At 35.9% G+C, this 17328-nt stretch overlaps 1 protein-coding gene and 1 long non-coding RNA gene across 4 annotated transcripts in view; one reads left to right on the forward strand and one right to left on the reverse strand.

Annotated features, from left to right (window-relative positions):
• Positions 1-17328, reverse strand: part of LOC126295312 (ankyrin repeat domain-containing protein 65-like) — a 58088-nt gene that overhangs the window by 19207 nt on the left and 21553 nt on the right. Inside the window, exons 1-2 of one of the 3 annotated variants that reach the window (XM_049987758.1) lie at positions 9786-10308; positions 7895-7993 (exon numbers count right to left, since the gene is read on the reverse strand). The exons of 1 other annotated variant lie outside the window; for it this stretch is intronic. In XM_049987758.1, the coding sequence (XP_049843715.1) occupies positions 7895-7961 (67 nt within the window). In that variant the 5' untranslated portion in view covers positions 7962-7993; positions 9786-10308. Of the gene's footprint in view, positions 1-7894; positions 7994-9785; positions 10309-17328 lie in introns of those variants that run through there. One more of the 3 variants, XM_049987759.1, reaches the window with a different exon arrangement.
• LOC126295314 (uncharacterized) lies at positions 10396-16915 on the forward strand. Its single transcript, XR_007552456.1, has 3 exons — positions 10396-10803; positions 11164-11327; positions 16575-16915. It is a non-coding gene; the product is annotated as an uncharacterized LOC126295314 (long non-coding RNA).

Here is a 17328-nt window from a genome sequence, read left to right on the forward strand (position 1 = left end):
GCACTGAAAGACCTGAGTCGAAACAAGGCCCCAGGAGTAGACAACATTCCATTAGAACTACTGACAGCCTTGGGAGAGCCAGTCCTGACTGAACTCTTACCATCTGGTGAGCAAGATGTATGAGACAGGCAAAATACCCTCAGACTTCAAGAAGAATATAATAATTCCAATTCCAAAGAAAACAGGTGTTGACAGATGTGAAAATTACCGAACAGTCAATTTAATTAGTCACAGAAGAATAGAAAAACTAGTAGAAGCCGACCTCGGGGACGATCAGTTTTGATTCCGTAGAAATATTGGAACACGTGAGGCAATACTGACCCTACAACTTATCTTAGAAGCTAGATTAATGAAAGGCAAACCAAAGCTTTTGACAATGTTGACTGGAATACTCCCTTTCAAATTCTAAAGGTGGCAGGGGTAAAATACGGGGAGCAAAAGGCTATTTACAATTTGTACAGAAACCAGATGGCAGTTATAAGAGTCGAGGAGCATGAAAGGGAAGCAGTGGTTGGGAAGGGGGTGAGACCAGGTTGTAGCCTCTCCCCAATGTTATTCAATCTGTATATTGAGCAAGCAGTGAAGGAAACAAAAGAAAAATTCAGAGTACGTATTAAAATCCCTGGAGAAGAAATAAAAACTTTGAGGTTTGCCGATGACATTGTAATTCTGTCAGAGACAGCAAAGGACTTGGAAGAGCAGTTGAATGGAATGGACAGTGTCTTGAAAGGAGGGTGTAAGATGAACATCAACAAAAGCAAAACGAGGATAATGGAATGTGGTCGAATTAAGTCGGGTGATGCTGAGGGAATTAAATTAGGAAATAAGAGGCTGAAAGTAGTAAAGGAGTTTTACTATTTGGGGAGCAAAATAACTGATGATGGTCGAAGTAGAGAGGATATAAAAATCTAGACTGGAAATTGCAATGAAAGCGTTTCTGAAGAAGAGAAGTTTGTTAACATTGAGAATAGATTTAAATGTCAGGAAGTCGCTTCTAAAAGTATTTGTATGGAGTGTAGCCATGTATGGAAGTGAAACGTGGACGATAAATAGTTTGAACAAGAAGAGAATAGAAGCTTTCTAAATGTGGTGCTACAGAAGAATGCTGAAGATTAGATGGGTAGATCACATAACAAATGAAGAAGTATTGAACAGAATTGGGGACAAGAGGAGCTTGTGGCACTACTTGACTAGAAAAAGGGATCGGTTGGTAGGACACGTTCTGAGGCATCAAGCGATCACCAATTTAGTAGTGGAGGGCAGTGAGGAAGGTAAAAATTGTAGTGGGAGACCAAGAAATGAATACACTAACCAGATTCAGAAGGATGTAGGCTGCAGTAGGTACTGGGAGATGAAGCTGGATAGAGTAGCATAGAGAGCTGCATCAAACCAGTCTCAGGACTGAAGACCACATCAACAGCAACAAGATGATTTAGAACCCCCCCCCCCCCCCCCCAAAAAAAAAAAAATCCCTGTTGGCAAGCCAGGCATTTCCTTATGGGACCAAACAGATGAAAGTCCATAAAGTGCAAGGTCCTGACTATGGTGGTTGCTGGAACAGTTCCATTCAAATTTGAAAATTCTCTCATTAATAGGAGCAGCAACATTTTCACGAAGAAATTAGAAACCACCAGCATGGCATGAAGCAACTTAACCTGAGTTTTAATGTAGGCTGCAACATTCACAGTGTTCCCATCTTGAGCAAAGTCCACCATGCTCATCCCAGAACACACTCACAAGCACTTGCCTAGCAGATTGAGTAACTGTTTTCTCGTACACTTCACGAGAGGCTTGCTTTGTATCAGGCGTGCAGTGGTATGCCCACAACTCGGCACCAGTGACGATATGTTTCAGAAAGTAGTGCCCTTCTGCACTGTAACATGTTAAGTGATCTAAGTTAGTTATCATTCATTGGCCCTTGCAGTTGTCTGTCAATTCTTAGGCACCCAGAGCACAGTTTCAATGTACCATCAACAGTAACATACACTGCACCACAGGAAATGTTGAACTATTGTGGTAAGGTTTACAGTTGCACACATGCCAGTCATTCAAAACTGCTGCAACAGCTCCAGCATTCTACAGGATTGCAGCTGTTACCAGCCACCAGGAGTGTGGTGAATCACCAAGGTTCATAAGGCCCTCTTGGAAGAAGGCACAACACCTGCAGACATTGCTACCATCCGCTAAAGTCACCCCTGTATAAGCCACACATGTACCTCTGAATTTCAGTCAGCTTAAACCCTTTGGCCCACAAACATCGAACTACACTTCACTGTCCAAGCTTACGACAGTAGCATGCGCAACGAGATTGTTTCATAGTATGCGCGACAAGATTGTTCCATAGTTCAAGCTTCTCTCACTATAGCTGCAAATGCAAACAAAATACCATCTGTAGCACAAACTTCGAACTGTACCGTAGTGCAATTTCAACATTCCAGCAGCAATACCAGGGGAGAAGTGCCATTAGAAATGGTATCTATTTAGAGTAGAATAGAGTAATATTCTCCGTACTTTCAGCACCTAAGGTACAATATGTTTATTTTGTTATTTGCCAATCACGTCAACTGAACCTACAGATACCAGCTGATGGCTTTGCCCCATGATGTGGTGTGTGACATACGTGCACAAACAGGAAGGAAAGAGTACATAAACAAGCACATGCACACAGTGTCTAGATATTTTTTGGAATATGAGTTGGTGTGACAGACTACTCTGTAGTACAGCCGATGACCTATGTTGGGTTTAAAGGTAGCTGGTTGAGAGTTGGAGAATTTGTGAAGGCTTGCTTAAGAATCTACATCTACATTCTGTCAATCACTGAAGTGGGACACACTAGCTACACAAGGCTGATATTTTTAATCCTTGAATCTAGACAACACATTTATTTAGTATTATGACTAGTGAGCTGTGTGTTTAATTTTCTTGTTGCTTGGTGTTTCATGTTTTTGCTTTATTTTGGATGAGAGCTTGTTGATTATCATAGCACTGGTGTGTGGAACTCTGCCCACAACTCCACAGAAGTACACAAAGTCAACCTGAAATTATGTCTGCACATTAGTGTTTGAGGAAGTCACTTTTCACCTTAAACTCATTTTATTGAGAGCAAGAAAAACTGCAAGGAAATAAATGTATTTATAATTGAATGAGCATTTCACATTCCTTAAAGATTATCTAGTTTACACAATTTTCTGACTGCTGGCTTCTGTTGAATAAACATTACATACTTGATATGTACTCCCCCAAAAGAAAATTCTAGAAGACAAGGAAGTGATACGGTACAAACTTAGGAAACTTTTGTTTAGGCCAACGTAATGAAACAATTCTAAACTTCAAGTTGAGAAAAACATGCTGAACTGAGCATCTACATTAGTTTGCCTAAGTGTTTACTCCAACTTTCTAGATGGAGTTACAGATTTCACACTCTTTCACTTATTATATCTTCAGTGGCATCTACTTTTGGTGCTCTAAGATATTTGCTTGTTTAAAATTCAGAACTATGTTTTGCAGGACAGAGTACTTAATTTACTGGATAAGTTGAGCTTCCACTTCAGCGTTAATTTCACATAACTATTTGTGTTCCACATAGCACTAATTTGTTTATGAGTGCAACACATTTGCATTTGCAGCTGCAACTGCAAGGATTATAGAATTGTAACAAGCAGAATGTAACCACACTAAAAGCTTTTCACATTTTAACATTGTTGGTATTGTTATTGCAGGCATTTGAAAATGACCACTTACCCATAATGTAATGGAATACATGAAGAATAAATTTCAGCTGTATGACAGCTACAGTAGACACTGAAAATGGCTTTAACATTCAGAAGTTAAAAATGGGCAACCTTTCTATTTAAGGTAAACAATACATTTTTTAAAAAAGAGGAAAGACAATGAAGATGACGTTAAGAATGAAAACATTTACTGCAGACAGCACAGAGTGTAAATTATCAGGAAGTGTAGAGAACGTTACAAAATAGCAAAGCACAGTCACCCCAACAAAGTATAGTTTCTAGAAGTCTATGCCCGCACCTCCTAAATAGCAAATTAACAATGAAATTCATGACATACCATTAAACTATGTAGTTATAAAGCTGACTTTCAGCACAAACTTTTAAAGTAACACCTCAAACATGGAGATAAACACATTGCCTTCCATGTCTCAAGTTGAATGTACTTTTTACAATAATGTAAAATTATCTCTACACAACTAACACTATTCAATATCTCTTACATGAAATTGGGAATTTACTATCTACCTAAACTGTTCTGGAAACCAATATCTATCAAATTACTAACAGAATAAAAATATAGTACCAGCCCCTGTACCGAAAAGGCAGCTAATGACTTATTCAATAACAACAAACAGTTCAATGCAAATAGATTGTTATTTAATTTTGTCAAGATTGAGTACATACTGTTCAGTACTCACAGAACTCCCTAAGCTACAAAAAGTAAGCTTCTCAAATAAAGAAATTAAGCAGTAAATTAAGCAGTAAGTTAAGCTTCAGCTGTGAAGTCCCTTGCCTAGAATTATTGAAACATTTCTTCAGCTATGTTTGCAGTGTATAGTTACCAGCTATAGGTGGCTTAAAAAACTGGCCAGGTGTGAGTAGGACTCTGGCACTGAGAGTTCCATACAAACTTAATTACGTATATAGACAGATTATCCATTCCAGGAATCAGTGATTGATGATTTTTGCCTATTATCGACACTGATACTTTCCAGGTAAGGGAGTCCAAGACTTTTGAGAATATTTTTGTTTCAAGTTAAAAGTCTGATACGAAATGACATAAGAAGTTTTTTCATGCAATATAATTACAAATCTACAATTTTCCCGTGACTTGCACTGTGAAACCTTGCTTTTGGACAAATTTCATAATTGTAGGCCAATGGGAAGTACCATAAAGGTTTTGATGAGAGCTTTCGATTATCAAAATATGTGGTATAAACGGTCATATCTTTTCACTGCAGTGGCTCAGTAGCATAAAAGTCTTACACAACCAAGGGATCAGACATTGGCAGGTGACAAATTTGAACTTTTATATGTCTAATTGTTCCTGAGGAAAATGATTCTTAATGGTTGGACAGGCAGGCAGGGATAGATAAAGTGATAGTACATGGTTTCTGTTTTTACAGATTGAGGCCTGGAACCCTAAAAAATGAAGTAATTTAATATGTATGTTTGTGTGGCCATCTTCTGCAGCAGCTGACAATTTATTGTCATAGGTTATCTGACTGGAATCTTAAAAAGAATTACACCAGACGCATTTCGATCTTATTTACAAAGCATCTTCTGTGGTACTAGTGTTTCATTTACATAATGTGCTCCTACCCTTCTTGTTAACAGTCTGTGCTTCCTTTCATATCTGCATTTGGCAGTTTTTGCCATTTTGCAGGCAGTGATGAATGAAAAATAGTTAAGAAAGTCAATTGTAAATAGTGCAGCAAAGGAAATAACACAAAATGCCAAAAACTGCCAACTGTAGATGTGAAAGGAAGCCTGTAGACACCAACCACTGCTAGTAGTAACAGATGAAGTAATTTAGTTTGCACATTTTCACTCACTGTTGTGTTATGGAATAATTTTATTGATAAATTCAAATTACAGGAATAGTGTTTTCACATTACATAACTGTGCTATATGCACAAATCCCTTTAAACAAACACGCGTGGGGGAGGGGGAGGGGGAGGGGGGAAGTGGATTTGATGAACTCTCTGATGGGCAGCTGCTTCCACTCTTGATTATCTCCTCATAAACTCTCAAATTTAATGTTTTAAATCGATTTACAACTATAATTAGTATAATAAAGTAATATAATGTGTCATTTTACAGTGTTGTACTTAAAACATATCTATAACTTCTTTTCAAATCTCTGCAGCATCCATGGAGTGCAATTACTGAAGCGTAAAAAGGAAACATGACATGAGCAAAAGTATACCGCAGATGTAGTTTAACAGTATACTGTGCATCTTTATGTCACCCATTTTACCAGAGTTGGGGTGGTGGTCATTGAACACCAAATCTTTTTTCCCATTATAACCAAATTGTTTTCCCATTTCCAACAACAAGTTTCCGTCCTGAAACCATTGAGCTTTGTGTCTCACCCAGCAGATCGTACCATGGCATTTAAAACAGCAGCGGAAGTTTTCAGTTGTGCTTTCTTCAACTCCTGAAGAGTATTCACATGGCAGTAGTGAATGCAGCTGGGCCAGGCACTATTTAAAGCTGTTTGCAAACTCAATCAGCAGAAGTACATCTAAGGCCGAGTGCCTCCCACATTGGCTTCACCACAACCTGACATGTGTTAAATTTAATACCTTTACATCTGCTCACAGTTTTATTTGGCAAACTTTTCACTTTTAAGTTCACAAAACATTTCCATAAAATGAACTTACATCAGTACATTTTTACACATATTTCATAACTTTTAGTTCAAATTTAACGAGGGGGTTTTCATTACGTAGGTTAAGTTCGTTTGGGTTGGTTATTATACTGGCCAATCTATTATTTTTCTGAATTCGCACAATAGGAGGTTATGTACGAGATTGTTTTAGTAGCAAGTTGTTAAGTTCTAAAAACCTACTGATACCACCAACTTGATTGTGATTATGGCCAAATCAAAGGTAAGTGTGAGTAAACAACAATATATCTGTTTAGTATGCAACAACATTTGTCTTTCTACCTGCATGTGGTACATTAGTAATTCACTGAAATGCTAATATGAAGCTTGGTGGTGACAGTTTAGCACACCTGTTTAGTCAAATGATTCGAAGGATGAGCCTGATACATTTTAGATTGCAGAAGACTATGTTTTCATTCCAAAAATGATGCCTTGGCAGTATATTCGTAAACTGGGGTCAAAGGCTATCAATACAACAGAAACCCACAAAATGCTCTAGATCAAATCAAGAGAAAGAAAATCAGTGCTGAAGTTACAAATTGCACATCTACCCTCCTCAAATCTTGCTCGTGGTGACAGACTGATTGTAGCACAGTCCAAGGCCTAGGTTAGGTTGGAGGGTGACAATTTGGTTTGGAGTCGGCGAGCCAACAAATGTGAAAGTAACAAATATGGTTGTCATAAAGTGACGAAGTAAAGTCTAATGATTATGCCCACACCACATTGAAAAATGGAATGTAGGGGTCCATTGGGTACCAGTAAATAAACCAGTTTCTGCAAGGCTTTTTGAAAGACAGACCTGCACTTAGTACATAATTAATTCTGTATTGTAATATCTATAGGTGGATTTCTCGTACTGGTAATTCCAGGAAAAAAACAGAAATAAAAATTAAATTTACTCCTTTTATTTATTTATGGGTATGATATTCCACCGAGCAACTTAATTCTTGAAATGAAAAACAGCATCAACCCAGAGGCAATGGAAAGATATAGATGGATGAGTTTCACCTCAGAAAAGGAAAAAACACAGTTGTGCAGGTTGTGGCATTCTGACTTATGGGGTTTCCTCCAACTTTGGTGGATCTGAGAAGCACTGCCATTTCAGTAGGAAAAGTACACGAGTCCTCAATGGAGTGTATCAAGAAAATACTGGGCTTACTCCTTTCTGAAGTGACAAGCAGAAGCTCAATCAGAGGTTGATTAAAAACATAATGAAACGAGCAGCTGCCTGATCAGATGATGTAAGTGTTGATAGGGAACAATTAAAGTTCACGTTTCAGCTACAAGGTCTTTACACAAAGTAAGGAAAACATACAATTTGTATGTCTCCCTCCCAACTCAAGACACTTCGCTTAGATCTTAGATACGACTGTGTTTCAGTCAGTGTAAGGTTCATGGGGAGAGTTATTGACTAACTGACAGCAGGCAAAAATTGGGAAACAATGTCCAACAGTGTCGAAAATTGTCTTCCTAAAACTAGTCAACAAGTTACCGTTATCTGGGGGGAGCGGAGAATCCAGTTTCAGATCTTTTGGAATATGTCCATGTGGCCCACACATCGTACAGAAACAAAGCAGTAGTATGTTGGAAGCTGAAAAAGAGAATCCCAATAAACACAAATCTGATTCATCCATGGAAAATCTAGAACAAGCAAGGACTGATCTAAAAAGAGGGGCAAAAATGTAAATGTTCAAGTCCAAGGGATTATACTCTATGGCTTTCCCCATAAAATCCTCACTTTCACCATTATATCAAAAGAAAATCAGAAGAACCAATGGGGAAGGAAGAGAAAATGAACTAGGGATGACAGTGACTTTGGAAAATTGTGACTTCTGTGTGATATACAGAGAGCAAACATTGTTTGCCTAAGGTATGTGAGCTCTGTGCTATGACCGACAGTCAAGAGAACAAAGAAAATTAATTGGTTTAGTATGCTCCAGCTGCCAACATCCCTTCCAAAGTCACTGCACTTGCCATAGAAAACTTTTGTTGATTACAAGGAATCACGCATCCAGGGCCTGTCATACTGATTGATGGAGAAGGCATCAGGATTCATGTATGACAAAATGTGGCAAGTTCTCAAACTGCCCCAATCGAGTTGACAAAATTTGATATAAAGTATCACAGATAATTTGCAAACTTGCTCCACCTAAAATTTCTACGAGGGAAATTTATGACTCACATGAAGTGAAACTTATCTATCAGAGATGTCCACTAATTATTTCTTGTTTGGTTGTAAGTCTTTATTCAAAATGACTATAGTTGCAACAGATCTAACGCAACCTGTGGGTAATGACTGACATTCTTAAAGGAAAGACAAAAATACAAGGGCAAAGATATTCCCACATAAAAGTTTTTTCAGCATTTTTGTTTTTACTGTATGATAAAAGCTGCTCTCTATTTTGGTGGCGTTTCTATTATTCTTTTTGGTGACCTTTTATAGAGACAATGATAAAGTTAGAAATAGTCAAAATATTATTGAAAATCATAAAACTGATTTGAAACATGTATTTTTATCAGAAAGTGGTCTTGCAACTTAATCTGAAGGAACGTTAATGACGGGGTGAGAGTAGTGCATAACTATCTGCTATGCTAACTGCATAGGGCATACGATTGTACTAAATCGATGTCACATAATGGGGTAACGTAACTACATTTTTGAAAATGCATGTAGAACCCTAAACAAGAGCTGAACTTTGTGAAGAGTGTTGAAGCTTTCACAAGAAAACAGAAACTGGACCTAGCGATGGGTGTGAGGTGGTGAGATAAAAGTTCGCTGCAGGTGCAAAAATATTCCAAAACTGTATTTCTGTAGTCCCATTTTAAGGTATATAAAGTTTAAAAAATGTCGGCGAAGAAATCGCCATGCAATGCAAAATTTGTAGAATGCTTCCTATGAATAAGTACGAACAACATTTCACGCTTTTTTTTCGTAAGATTTGATGTTACATTACGACATAAAAACGGGTAAAAAATAATATTGTAATTTATGTTACCATCAGACGTAATACAGTTACACAAGAATATTGGTTGCAACTTATTTCTAAGACGACATAAAATAAAATGTTATGTATCAAACCAGGGCGCCAAAGAGTAGTAAATGTGTAATGAGATAAAAATAGTAAAAGCTAAAAGGAACGACATTTAAAAGAAATATAAAAGCTGTGGACTCATTTTACAAGATACTAATTCGCTACTGAGGTAGTACTACTCCTTTATCATGGCTTTTAACGATACAAACGTGTCACATGACTACAGATCTTTACAATCATTGAAAGCTTAGAACTCGGCGACGCTACTACTACGCCTTTAATAAAATAAGGGAATTAAAATAAATTACGTATCATCCTAACTAAACACAACCAAAATAATATGACATATACCTTTTAATACTTAAGCCAAGTAACAAACACAGCGTAAAAAGACTAGAAACCAATAAGCAACACCCGCAAGAAAATTTACAAAACGGAATCGCGTATCGGCTAACCCTTTGTGTCAGCCCGCCAGAGGACCGTTGCCAACCATTACATATCAAAGTTCCCGGTATGTTACAAAATTATTCAAACAGCAATAACTCACTGGTAAAAACTGATTAATATTACAATCACAATATTAACATTAAAGAATGTCAAATTAAGAGCTGTTATAAATGGTTTAAAAGATGTAATAATGCTGTTGTTTTAGCGCCTCGGAAGACATGAGTATTACATTTCATATCGTACACACTTTTTATTAGGCAATTTTGATAATTCTGATAAAAGATTTAGGCTTGAAATGCATGTTTCCTTTAATGAAAGGCATGAAAAGAATCCTGTGGTATTCTAAATCCAGTACAAGTTATCTCAGCACAGAGGTCTAATGCCGCCATTGATATTAATGAACACAATTCGTCATCGTCCCACAAATCACCACTTTCCACGCATCTGGAGATGCACGCTTATTTTCTCGATCAAAAATACATTCCATTGCACTCTCGACAATACAGAGAACCAATGAAAACGATCGGCGCGAATCGAAAGGAAATTAACTGCTGGCGTTGACAAAACAGCGTTGTGTCAGTAAATGATCAAGAATGGAAAGAAATATTTGCCACGAAATTGCTGGTAGTTGCAAAGTTCAATAAATCATAATTCGTATAAATTTGGCAAACTGCGAAACGATGTACGTTGTCTCCTTTTATCCTCACAAAGTTGTGATTCACCCGTCATTTAATATTTCGTGTTTATTTAAATTCTAATATGGAATTCATTGATTCTGTGAGGATGAAGTCTGTGGCATCGTAAACATTGTGTACCAGTGAAAGGGAAATGAGTATTCATACCCCCACAAAACCAAGATTCACCATGAAATTTTGTGTATGTAGGCCTAATTTGATTTTTTATTATGGAAGTCATCAAAAAGGTAATGATAAAAAATCGTGTACTGACACTTGGTTAGTTAGAACCGATGGTGAAGTGTGCTAGAAATAGCAGGTATTTAGTAATTCTAATGTATTTTCCAACCACAGGACGACCAGATACAAAGAAGGAAAAAACTGGGGAAAGTACATATTGAAAAAAATAAAGAGAAAATAAGTCAAAGCATAACTATTAAATTATCATTAGTTGAACATATGTACCACCTATTCATTACCAAAGTTGTTTTACAAATCCCAAAACAAATACATGAGCAGCCAACATTTGCCCAGTAGCAACGTGCATTGTTATTGGAGACATGACGTCTGCGACACCTGATTTTTTTTTTTTTTTTCTATTTTGATAGGGCTACTACGTCCTGAAACCCCATAATGAGGAGAGCTACAATGGGATTGAACACCATGTTATTAGGATAATTGCAGTCTGGACCTCGATAATTGGGTAGACTAAGGTGAAGATTGCTGGCGTCATATCATATATAACTGTTCTAGAATAGCATACATAACTCAGGTAATCAATATTAGTTTCAAATTTTCCTTTTTCTAAAATAATAAAGTATGATTGCTGAAAAACAGTGACGGTGATGTGCCAATCGAGATCTGGACTAATCCCTTTAGGACTGCCAAATGAAACATTATTCAATCCGGAGGAAACGACCATTCTCATTAGAATAGAATAGAATCTTTATTTACCTTTCAGTATGTTTTCCTTACAATTGGCATCGTCAGCGTGTTCAATACATTTTTTTTAATTATTATAATTACTATTGTACATAATTATGCCCCTGTGAAGGGCAAGCAGATATGCATGCTAAAGTAATATTGATAATGCAACAATTATTCATTCACAATAGTAATAATAATAATAAATCATAACAGTTAAATATACAATTGTATCGACATATATTTATGGTACATCTTATGTATCCATGTACAAGGTCTGTGTTGGTACATTACTGTCACAAACATATAGGTTTAATTCATATGGCAGTTTTTTGTTTCATGTAACATACCTCTTTTGTGTCACTGTTTAGAAACTCATCAAGTGAGTAATATCGTACATTTGTGCCACACTAATATTGTTCGCTTAAAGTTATTCATCGGTAGTTCATTCACAGCCTTTGGGAGTTTGTTATAAAATTTCAAGCTAATGTGTTAATGGCTCTTTTGTGTTAATGTCAGCCTTGTGTATGTTAGGTCTATGTTACTATTTTTTCGAGTATTATGAACATGCACTTCAGATCTTAAATTAGAGTTCTTTACGTTCTCTTTAGCATATGTTAAACAATTATAAATGTATGTACTAGGTAGTGTCATTATCTTTAGTTCTTTAAAATGATTTTAGCAACTTTGTGTTGGTGCTAGTCCTAAAATGCACCTGACTGCTTTCTTCTGCCACTTGAAGATGGTACTTTAACCCCACTGAGTTACCCCAATGAAGTACCCCGTATTGCAGTTGTGAATGGAAAAAAGCTATGTATGTGGAGATTAGCAGATTTTTACTAATAACATGTCTCAGCTTATGTAATAGAGAGTACGAGCAAGTTTGCGACATAGATAATTTGTGTGTCTGACCCATGTAAGTTTTTGATGTATATGCAAACCTAGTAACTTGACATTTTTTGTATTCTATTCAGTTGCTATCAGGGTGAAGTAAATTTCTTCAGTTTTCAGTTTGTTTATTGATAAAAGGTTGGCTCTGCACCAGTCACTGCTCATTTCAGTTACTACTTTCTTGTATTCTATGACATCCCCATTTGTTATTAGTGTCATATCATCAGCATACAGTACATTGTTGCATGGCATGTAATTTGAGAGGTCATTGATGTAAACAATGAACAGGAAAGGGCCAAGCACTAAACCTTGTAGAATTCCTCTCTTTACTTTCATGGGTGTTGACTTTTGATAGTTTATTTTTACTAATTGTACCCTATTGCTTAATTATGATTGAAAAAATTGTAATGGTTTATCTACAATACCATAATGTTCTAGTTTTTTATCATTATTTCATGTGTGACTGAGGCCATTTTTAAATCTAACAGTGTAGCACAAGTGAATTTCTTGTTTTCATATATATTACTAAGGAGACATTCAACTGCTTTGGTTGTCGATAGTTCAGATCGAAAGCAAAACTGGTTCTTACTCAATAATTTATTACTTTCAAAATAATTGTTAATTTGGATATGTATGCAGTTTTCTATTACTTTTGATACAATGGAAGCTATTGATATAGGTCTATAATTTTTTGGCATTTTTCCGTCAACTTTCTTATAGATTGGGAGCATAACTGACATTTTCAGACATTCAGGGAATAGTCCTTCTTCAAGTATGTGATTCGTCAGATATGTTAGTGGCATTAAGATTGCAGTGGCTATGTGTTTAACAATACTGTTACTAAGCCCGTAATAGTCCTCTGTTTTTGAGTTTTTAAGTTTCTTTATTGATTTGATAATGTGGCGGGAGGTGATTTTTGACCAAGAGAATTTCTTGGTTGCTGGTGCTTGTTGTTTAAGAAGGGTTACAGCAGCTGAAATATTATCAGAATTATTTTTACCAAAAGAAGAAGAAGAAGAAGAAGAATGAGAGCTGGCACAATTTATAAAATATTCGTTAAGGATGTTACTATCTATAGGCACTGTGGCTTCCTGTTTGCTCATATTGATTTAACTTTTTATTATATTCCAAGCTGCTTGACAGGCATTTTTTGAGCCTGCAATATATTCATCATTTACTTTACATTTAGCTGATTTTATTTCATATTTCTACAACTTCTTAAGGGTCACATAGTGTTTCCTGGCTTCCTCATTTTTATCACTATTATTTTTTAGTATAAGTAGCAGTGTCCTCATTTCCTTGAGCTCTGGAGTGTACCACTTGTTAGAGTGCTGAGGTTTTTTTTTCTGTTGTTAGAGGTGCATCTTTTTGTGATAAGTGGATAGTGACTATCCACTGTTTTGTCTCCAATATGTCACTTATGACGTCACTACAAAAAAAAAAAAAAAAAAAAAAAAAAAAAAAAAAAAAAAAAAAACCATAAGTACGACAATAACACCTCCCCCTAAAAATATAATCAAATTAGCGGGAAATTGGGGTTTTAGTGTGGGGACAAGCTAACTATAAACATATAAAAAAAGGACACCACTATCCCAAACCACACAAAATGATGTCGAAAAATAACAAGATTCTCACATTTCACTAAACCCACAAAATCCATAAGAATCGGTCACTTCCCTTCATCTACATAGCTCAACTGCAAATGTTGATCCCACAAAATAAAAACCTACAACTACAAAAATTAGAATCGCGTCGCAACTATCGATACCACAAAACCAACACCTAAACCAACAAAAATTGGAATCGGACACTTGCCTTGACCTATATAGGCCAACCACAAGTGACGATAACAAAACACATACAGTTACGAAGACACAAATTGGAATTGGACACTTCCCTGAACCTATATAGGTCAGCCACAGCTGACGATACCAAAACACATATATTTTCGACAACACAAATTGGAATCAGACACTTCCTTGAACCTACATAGGTCAACCACAGCTGACAATACCAAAAAACAAACACCTACAACTGTGATAAATAAAACCAAACCCGCAATACATAAAAACCCCACAAAACATCACAACTCATGAACAATATAACCAAAAAATGACTACTTACCACAAACAAATTCCGCCACTGCACACTAGGTTAGCCACCCCAATCAAACACACACATACAAAACCAAAGAAAACACAACGAAAAAACTCCCAAACCATCCACAGCCTACCAACCCCAACTCCCCCCCCCCCCCCCCCCCCCAAACTTCAACACCCCTCCCCAAAACCAAAAATCCACCAACAAATAAAACCCACAAAAACTGAATGTTTATCTACACTTTTCATATGTATATGCTGTTAAAAAGATCACTCACTATACTTCAGTTTTTTTGCAAACAGTCAAAACGGCTGAGACAAAAAATGCTGTTCTTCCGTCAATTTTGCAATTTTTTGGCACAAAACATTTTTGTTTGTACATTCTGTGATGACCAATTTTTTTAACTCCATGTGTGGGTTTGAAGAAATATTTTTTTTTAAGTCTAAAATTCAAAAGTGTTGAAAAAATTGTTTAGCAGATTGGAATTACTTGCTGAATTCAGCATACCAAGGTACGTTATAAAACAAATTTTCAGCCACACTGTGATTTTTTTACGACTGGGTTGAAATTTCATTGGAACCTCCCCTTAAGTTGGTGATATTAGATGCTACTATGAATGTTTATAAAATAATCCTGATTAAATAATAAGAAAAATTAAATCATTAAGCAATAAAATGTAAATTCCTCAATGAAATATCTAACTTCATATTAAAAGCATGTGATCACCATGCAGCAAAACAAATGGCAAAAATTTTCAACTTTTCTCTAGAAACTGGTGCCTTTTCCAGATGTTCTGAAAATACCAAAAGTTTCATTCCTACTAAAAAAAGGCTCTGCCAGTGAAACATCAAACTGACCTGTGCCACAATTAAGTTCCATCTCAAAAATTATACAAAGATGTTTTTAAGAAAGACAGGGAGTAAGAAGTGTCGCAAATAGCTGGTTGTGTTTGCACCTAAAAAAACCGCAGGCAGAAGGTATCGCTTCAGGCAGAAAGTATCGCTTCAGTATGAATTTCATGGCTCAGTCCTAGAACCATTGCTCTTCTTGTTATATGAGTGAGCCACCACAAAAACCCACCATATTTGCCAATGAAACCAGCCTATTGCTCACTGGATCCAACCCAGAAACCTTGCAGTCAACAGAATAAAGTTCTATGAAAAGACTTACAGAGTGGTTCACAAAAAAGTGTAAATACTGAAAAAAACTGTGTTTGTGTGTCAACTTTCATTTATTTCCCTCATCTAGCCAAATGTCTATTCGAGAACTATTAAACATAATCTCCTAGAAAATATAAGTGTGACAAAATTTTTAGTGTCTGTTGGTTTTTACAATAAAATGGGACATGCATATAAATAACTATTCAAAGAAACTGTCATTCATGAGGCTATTGTCTAAGAAAATTAAAGTACACAACAAACAAAAGTACTGCTGACAAACCATGCACTGTTCTACTCAGTGCTCTGACATGGTATCATTTTTTGAGGACACACTACTCATAGCATAAATGCTTTTTAAAAGCAAAAAAGAAAAAAAACAGCTCTAAGACTAATTTGTGATTTAAAAGAATGAAGCCCTGTAAATTTCACTTTACTGAGTTTGGTAAACTGAATGTTCCATGCTTATTTACTGATGAAACTATCTTGTTGACTAGGAACTACTGCTTTAAAACACGTAAAGTATTACAGAACAAAAATATACAAAGCTATTGTACTAGAGGGAAATCAGGTGTATGCTGAACATTGTGGCGGTACGCCACATAACGTGAAAAAATAATATTGAAAAATTTTGCAAATTTAACAAAACTGATGTAGTAATGAAATAAATATTATCACAAAAAATAACAAATACTGTAATCAATTAATATGACCTGTGAATGTTATTGTAATCTCTGTTCCTTTTGAAAAAGGATGGACACACTTCCATTTTGTTTTTTGCTAGTGTAAGAAGCCATATTGCGATGAGGTCCGAAAATATGTAAGTTTCATGTTATATTTAGACTAAGTATAATCAAATATTACTTTAAAGTGTCTTTAATGTGTTAATGTAACAACTCCTATATTCATGAACTGAATCACTTGATTAATTTTTTCAAATTTTATAGGGAAACATTGGTGCAGAGGTCAACGCCATTGTTATATATGATAACGGCCCAGAGTTGTAATAAATATTTTAATATTTGCTATTTTTGATAAATAATAAAAATAAATGTAAATGTAGGAGATTTCTCTTGATTAGCGGTTCTTCTTTTGGAGCAGTAATAGTAGTCAGTTTTTCTAATATTGAACCATATTCATATAACATTATTTCAGTAAGTTTTTTTTTAAACCTGCTTAACGGACATTGCGAGAATCTCCTCAGCATTGCAATTTAACAAAAGTAATTATGTAGCTATATATCTGGAATACTGTGTGTTGGTGGTGTCTTTTGATATAAAAACAGCTTGTGAAGTACCATAACTGAGTCCATGGTGTAAACCGATACCAAAAATACCAATATGTGAAAAAGAACCACCACAACATATTCCACAATAACATCCTGCAGAGCAGCATAAATAACACTGGTATCATACAAGTCCTTACAAAATGATAGAAAAACAAATTATTTCAGATTTTATTTTATTTTTCAACATAATCCTCTTTTAGCTCTAAGTACTTATCCACTCATTGCCCCAACTTTTTTACGCCATTCAAAAAGTAGGATTTTGGAAGATATGCAAAACAGGCATCTGTTGGTACAATGACCTCCTCATTTGATCTGAACCGTCATCTGCCAAGCCAGTTTTTCAAGTTCAGAAAAAAATTTAAAAAATAAATCACTGGGGATAAATCTGGTGAATTTTGCAATAATTTCGACTT

Source organism: Schistocerca gregaria, chromosome 11 (assembly GCF_023897955.1).
Source record: "Schistocerca gregaria isolate iqSchGreg1 chromosome 11, iqSchGreg1.2, whole genome shotgun sequence".
Lineage (NCBI taxonomy): Eukaryota > Metazoa > Arthropoda > Insecta > Orthoptera > Acrididae > Schistocerca > Schistocerca gregaria.